This window comes from Tupaia chinensis, unplaced genomic scaffold, assembly GCF_000334495.1.
Source record: "Tupaia chinensis unplaced genomic scaffold, TupChi_1.0 Scaffold144170_1, whole genome shotgun sequence".
Classification (NCBI taxonomy): Eukaryota; Metazoa; Chordata; class Mammalia; order Scandentia; family Tupaiidae; genus Tupaia; species Tupaia belangeri.
The window spans coordinates 332290-340129 of NW_006204026.1; the positions used below are offsets into that span (position 1 = coordinate 332290).

Here is a 7840-nt window from a genome sequence, read left to right on the forward strand (position 1 = left end):
CCACAGATGTATTAGAGGAAAAAGCCTAGATGGGACAAAAGAATAAACAAAGCTGAGGGCTCCACAAAAAGATTAACCATTTTAGCTGGGAGTTCTTATCTAAAGCAACAGGTAGCTTTCAACTACAAAAAGTTCCTCATCTATGTGCTGTTGACCATGAAAAACTGCTAATAAAACATCCTGTGTTGTCTCCTGAGCTACAAGATCATCTTCCTTTCCCATATAAGATCATAGACTCACCCTCTATTGTAATGTATAGATAGTCCATATATTAACTGTGTCTTTACTTAGCAAGACAAGATTTCTATCTAGGTCTTTACAACCAACAATGTTATCGCCCTGGCCCGGGACTGAAGCTATTAAACATCCTGGAAGCCCCCTCTTCAAAAGACCCTTCCCAGTAATCAAGATCTAAAAAGAAGATACAACAGACAAATGGACTTCCTCATCCTGAGAGCTGTGATTTTACCTGATCTGACAAGACAAACAGCATGTTTTATAATCATTGCTTCCATGCTTTCTATACCCTGTTCCTTAGAGTAAATTTTTTACTACCCCTCACCCTCCTTACTTCCTAAACCTCCCTCAATAAATACGCATGTTTTAATAGCCACGGGCAGCAGCCTGGAGCTGGCTCTGGCTGTGGCCGGCTGAGAACATGCTAAGGAGCAATGAGGTCTCAGTCTAATTTTTGTTCCTGATCACCCCTGTTGCCTTCCTGTGTATGAGCCACCCTCCACTGCGGAGGCCGGACCTCGGCAGATTGCAACTTGGCGAGCCCTCCTCGGGGGTGATTTCTTGCTTTCTGTCTCTCTGTCGCTCTGGCAAGTGCACACGTCCTATTGCAAAAATCTCTCTAAAAAACAATTGTATAATAAATGGCCTTTGATAATTATGTCTTAAATGCAGCTTATGCAATGCTCAGAGGGAAATTATTTTTTCAAAGTAATTTTACATTTTATATAAAGTCGGTATCATAATGTATACGATATATATATATTTCCAACAGAAAACATTACTTTTTTTGTCTGTTAAATGTCTCTGCCATTTGTACCTCAGACCTGCCCTCTACCACTCACTTAACCATTCACTCACCTTTACAGTCTCTGGTATCTACACTTATTCTCTCTACTATCATCTCTTCACATAGTTCCATTTCTGCCATAGAGTGCATATATTTGGTATATATTAAGGGAGGATTTATAGTGTGTATCTTTCAAAGTTTGGCTCACTTCAGTCAACATTAAGTCTTCTGTATTCATCCACTTTGAAGAAAATGATGGGGCCTCATTGTTTTTTTTTATAGCTGAGTAATATTCCACAGCATATATGTGTCACAGTTTTTCAACCCAGTCATCAGGTTTTAGACACTTAGATTGATTCTATGTCTTAGCCATTGTGAATAATGCAGTGACATTGTTGTTCAAGTATCTTTTCAACTGAATGTTTTCCTGCCCTTTGGGTAAATACTAAAGAGTGGAGTTACTTGGTCATATATTGGTTCTATGTGTAGGTTTTTTGAGGAATCTACATGTTGTTTTCCACAGCGGTTGTAGAAATTTACATTTCCACCAACAGCTCCCTTTCTCCATAGCCTTGCCAGCACTTGTCTTTCTTATTTTTATTTATTTATTTTTATCCTAGCCATTCTAACTGGAGTTAAATACTATCTCATCATAATTTCAATTTGTATTTCCCTTATGACAAGAAACTTTGAATATTTTTTCATATAGTTTTTGGTTATTCATAAGTCTTCCTTAAAGAATTGTCTACTGAATTCATTTGCACATTTTTAAATTGGATTATTCAATTTTTTATGGGTGAGCTGCTTGAGTTTCCTATATTTTCGGGTTACCAATCTCTTCTCTGAGGAATAATTTAAAAAATATTTGTCCTATTTTTGTTCTTTTTTTGGAGAGGTTTTTGCTATAGGGTGCATGCGCTCACCAGACAGAGAGAGACAGAGAGACAGAAAGCAAGAAATCACCCCACAGGGAGGATGACCATACAGCAATCCCTTCTCCTCCATTCTCCTCTCGGGGTCTTGGGCATACACGCACACTCACCTGGCGTGAGTTTAAGCCACCGGGTCCGGAACTTGAACCGTGGTCGATTACATGGGAGTCCAGTGACATAGCCATTATGCTAACTGTTGGTCCAAAAAAAATGTTCTCCTATTTTGAGAGGTGTCTTTTTACTCTAATTGTTGTTTCCTTTGCTATGAGTTAGCTTTTTAGCTTGACGCAATCCCATTTGTCTATATTGGGGATTATTGTCTGAGCCACATATTTAAGAAATCTTTGCCTACTCTAGTATCTTGAAGAGTTTTCCCTATTTTTTATTTATTTATTTTTTTTTGGAGAGATTTTCACTGTAGGGCACGTGCGCTCGCCAGACAGACAGAGAGAGACATAGAGACAGAAAGCGAGAAGTCATCCCCCAGGGGGGATGGTCATGCCACAATCCCTTCTCCTCTATTCTCCTCTCGGGATCTTGGGCACGCATGCACACACGCCCGGTGTGAGTTTTAAGCCACCGGGTCTGGGACACGAACCGCAGTCGACTACGTGGGAGTCCAGTGACATAGCCATTATGCTAATTGTTGGTCCAAAAAAAATGTTCTCCTATTTTGAGAGGTGTCTTTTTACTCTAATTGTTGTTTCCTTTGCTATGAGTTAGCTTTTTAGCTTGACGCAATCCCATTTGTCTATATTGGGGATTATTGTCTGAGCCACATATTTAAGAAATCTTTGCCTACTCTAGTATCTTGAAGAGTTTTCCCTATATTTTGTACTAGTGATTTTATAGCTTGAGGCTTTACATTTAAATATTTGATCCGTTTTCAGTTGATTCTTGTTAATGGTGAGAGATGAGGTCTAGATTAATTTTTCTACAGTTGTATATCCAGTTCTTCCAGCAACATTTGCTGAGAAAACTTTCTTTTCTTTACTGTATCTTATGTCAAAGGTCAGTTGGTTTTATAATGTGGGATTTATTTCTGGATTATCTATTTTGTTCCATTTATCTGTATGTCTATTTCTGTGCTAGTGCCATGCTGTTTTGATTATTACTGCTCTGTAATATATTTTGAAGTCAGGTAGTGAGATGCTTTCTATTTTATTCTTTTTGCACAATATTGCCTTTGTGATACAGAATCGTTTATGATTCCAGGCAAATTTTCTCTTCTCTTTTTCAGGTAAATTTTATAATTTTTAAAATATTCTGTGAAGAATGCTACCAGCGATTGGATTGGAATCACATTGAATATGTAAATTAACTTGAGTAGAACTGACGATTATAGTGATTCTTCCACTCTAAGAACATGGAATGTCTCTCCACTTTTTTGTGTTAATTTATTTTCAGTTTCTCATAGTTTTCCTATGAAAGTAGAGGTCTTTTATTTTTTTTTGTCATTAGTTTTATTCCTATTATCTTATTCATTTCAATGGCTATTGTAAATGGTATTGAATTCTTCAATTCTGTCTCAGTCTGTTCATTCTTGATGTATAAAAGTGCTATAGATTTTTGTATATTGATTTTATATTCTGCCACTTTACTGAATTCATTTATGACTCTCAAGAGTTTTTATGTGGATTTATTTGAACAATTTGTGTATGTAATCATATCATATGCAAATAAGGACAGTTTAGCTTCCTTTCTAATTGGGATGCCTTTTATTTTACTCTCTTGTCTGATTGCATTGGCTAGGACTTCAATAACTATGTTGAAAGGAGTGGAAAAAGCAGGCAGTCTTGTCTTGTTGCAGTTTTTAGGGTGAGCTTTCAACTTTTCCTTCTTCAGTATAATGTTAGCAATGGGTATGTTATATATGCCACTTATTGTGTTGAAGAATGTCCCTTCTCATATATATTTCTTTCTTTTATATATTCAATCACATGTTACTTAGCTTGCAAAGTGAATATTCAAATATGTATACATTTCTCACCCGTCCAGTTGACAATACTATACACATTATCTTCAACAGATAATAATCCATTTATTTGTCCTATAAATTCCTCGCCTCTCTGCTTTTCTCCTCAGTGTCCTTCCTCAGACTCTACTCTTCACTATTTTGCTGAGAGTCTAAATCATGAAGGATGATGTATTTTATCAAATGTTTTTTCTCCATCTAGGAATATGATTATCTGTTTTTTCTTTCTGCTAATGGGATGTATTACTTTTTTATTAAATTATTTTTGAACCATCCTTGCATAGCTAGGATAAACCTATTTGTCATGGAGTATAATCTTAATGCTCTATTGGATTCCATTTACCAGTATTTTGTTGAAAATGTTTGCATCAGTATTCATCTGAGATGTTGGTCTGTAGTTTTATTTTTTGTTATGTCACTGTCTGTTTTTGATTTCAAGGTGATATATACTTCATAGAATGAGTTTGGGAGGGTTCCTTCCTTTTGAATCTTTAGAAATAGTTTTAGGAGAATTGGGTTAGCTCTTCTTTAAAATTGTTATAGAATTCAGAAGTGAAGCCATCTGGACCTGTGTTTTTCATTGGTGGGAGACTATTTATTACTGATCCAATCTCATCCCTTGTTATTGGTCTACTCAGGCTTCTATGTTATACTGATTTGGCCTAGGAAATTTGTACACATCCAGAAATTTATCTGTATCATCTAGATTTTCTAGTTTGTTGGCATATGTCACTCAGAGTATTCAAGTTTAATTCCATTGTAAATAGATAAAATGCTGAGTATTATTTCTATGCTTTTACACATTTGTAGAGGCTTGTTTGTGGCCCATTATGTGGTCAATTTTTGAAAATGTTCCATGTGGAGATGAGAAAAATGTGTTGGTTGGAATGCTGTATATATATCTGTCAGGTCCATTTGTTTTCAGTGTCGATTAGCTCTCGTGTCTCTTTGTTTATTTTTTGTTTAGATGAAATGTCCAAATCTAGATCATTTGTCATTTATGCACTCATTTCAGTAGGGTGTTGAAACCCCCAACAATTAATGTATTCCAATCTATATCTCCCATTAGATCTAGCAGTCCTTCTTTTAGGTATTGTGGTGCCCCAACATTGGATGCATAAATATTTGTTTGTTATGTAATATCTTCTTGGTGAATTAATCCTTTTAGACTTATGTAGTGCTTTTCTTTAACTCTATTTACCCATTTTATCATAAAGTTTATTTTTGTCTGATGTCAGTATCATGACTCCTGATTCTTTTTCATTTATGATTGCATAAAATATTTTTTTCGAGTCTTTCACTTTCATCTATGTCTATTTTTGTCAATGAGTTGTGTTTCTTGCAAGCAACATATAGAAGGTTCCTGTCTTTTTATCCATTGAGCCAATCTGTGTCTTTTAGTTGGAAAATTTAATCCATTAGCCTTCTGTTACTATTGATATATGTGAATTTAGCTCTGTCATTTAACTCCTTTTTTTTCCTAGGTGTTTTGTGTGTTTTGCTTTTAATTATCTCTTTTTAGTTTTCCAATTGTAGTATTCCCTTAAATATTTCTTGAAGAGATGGCCTACTTTTAATGAATTCTTTCAGCTTTTGTTTACCTGGGAATGATTTTATTTCTCCTTCCCATTTGAAGGATAATCTTGCCAAGTATAATATTCTTTGCCGAAGTTGTTTTTCTCTCAGAGTTTAAAATATCTTCCCATTCTTTCCTTACATGCATTGTTTCAGTTGAGAGGTTCAGTGTTAGTCTAGTGTGGTAAACTTTGTAAGTAACTCAGCATTTCGCTCGTCATTTTTAAAATACTGTTTTAGTTTTTGATTTTCACCAGTTTTTCCTTGATGTGCCTTGAAGAGGATGTTCTTATATTAAATCTATTTGGTGTTCATTGTATTTCCTGGATTTTGATTTCTGTATGCCTCTCTAAATTGGACATTTTTCAGCAAATATATCATGAAAAAGATTGTCTAAGCCTTTACTTGTCTCTTGACCTGCTGGAATATCCATTATGCAAATATTTAGTCATTTAATGGTATCTTCATTTTTAGTGGTATTTTTATATTCTTCTCAGTCGCTTGGACTAAGTAAGAAGTTTTGTTTCAAAATCAGAGACTCGTTCTTCTTCATGGCTAATCTCCTGTTAATACTTTTGAAAAAGTTTTTATTTCCTGAGTCATATTCTCTATCTCCAGAAGTTCTGTTTGATTCTTCTTCAGGGTATTTACCTCTTTATGGAGTTTCTCCTTTAAGTCGTGGAAAGATTTTTCTCATCTCTTGACATTAGTTGTCTATTTTCTCTTGCAACTCATTGAATTTAGTTATGATAAATATTCTAAATTATTCTTCTGACACTTCTATGATTTCTTGTGTGTTATTTATTTTTTAGAGATATTTTTGCTATAGGGCACATGTGCTCACCAGAGAGAGAAAGAGAGAGACAGAAAGTGAGAAATCACTCCCCAGTGGGGATGGCCACTCCATAATCCCTTCTACTCCATTCTCCTTTCAGGATTTTGGGCATGCATACACACGCATCTAGAGAGAGTTTTAAGTCACAGGGTCTGGGACTCAAACTGGTTGACTACATGGAAGTCCAGTGACATAACCATTATGCCATCTACTGGTCTCAATTTCATGTGTTTTATCCATTGTTGGTGAGTAGTTACTATGTTTGGGGAAGTATTTTCTGGTTTTCTCATATTTATTGAGGCTTTCCTGTGATTTGTAGGTATCTGGTGATAAACTCATTTCTTGCTACTTCTTTGGAGTAGGTTTCTACAGAAATCTGTGAGAGCATGTGCTTCCTCATGAGGTGAACTAGCTCGGTGCCAATTTCCTTCTTCCACTGTGGGTGGCAGAATGGTAATTCCATTTTGATATGTAATTTTTGAGGAGCCTGCATTCTCTTATCTACAGTGGCTGCACCAATTTGCTGTCCCCTCTAACAGTGCTCAAGGGCTTCTTTTCTGCACATCCTCACTAACACATACCTCTGAACTTTTTGATAATAGCCGTCTAACAGATGTGAAGAAGTAGCTTGGATTTGTGTTTCCCCCAGGATAATGATGTTGACCATATTTTCATATACATCTTGTGTATCTCCTTTGGATAAATGTCTATTCAGGTCCTTTGCCCATTTTTTATTCAAATTGTTTGTAACTTTTTCTTGTTTCTTTTCATATTGAGTTGTATGAATTTCTTAAGCATTTTGGATATTAACCACTTATCAGATATATGGTGTGCAAACATTTCCTACCAATTCTTTTCTTTTTATTAATTATTTCTTTTGCTGTGCACAAACTTTGTAGCCTGATGTAGTTCCATTTGTTTATTGTGGAATCTGACCTCCTTAACCACCACATCACACATATTTATTATGGGCTGGCCCACATAATAAATACTTAAGAAAAGTTTTTAAATTCAAAACTAGAGTCTCCACCAAATAGCCAGATTCTTAGAAGCATCCTGTTAATACATCTTTTCACTGGTTCCCTAGCCACTTACATAATTAGTTTACTTATTTTTTCTAGCTTTATTGGTATATGTTTGACAAAATTATACATATTTATGTGTTGCAACATGTTGTTTTGATATAATATGTATGGAAACTATTACCATAATTAAGCTAATTAATCACAGAGTATTTGTTGAGAATGATTGGGTCTATACCCGCAGCCAATCCCAATTTTTTCTTTTTTTTTTGAGAGAGAGGTTTTTGCTATAGGGCGTGTGCGCTTGCCAGACAGACCGGGAGACAGAAAGCGAGAAATCATCCCCCCCCACCACCACCACCAAGGGAGGATGGCCACGCTGCAATTCCTTCTCCTTCATTCTCCTCTCTGGATCTTGGCCATAATCCAATGCATCCAGCATGAGGGTTTTTTTTTTAATTTTATTTTTTATTATCA

General features: G+C 35.5%; 1 protein-coding gene across 1 annotated transcript in view; it reads left to right on the forward strand.

Moving 5' to 3' along the window:
- The window catches only part of LOC102500287 (olfactory receptor 10G7-like), a 9550-nt gene extending 2582 nt beyond the window's left edge, over positions 1 to 6968 (forward strand). Inside the window, 2 exon segments of the mRNA XM_014583219.1 lie at positions 802 to 828; positions 6849 to 6968. Coding sequence (XP_014438705.1) covers positions 802 to 828; positions 6849 to 6968 — 147 coding nt within the window.
- Positions 6969 to 7840: the final 872 nt, after the last annotated feature.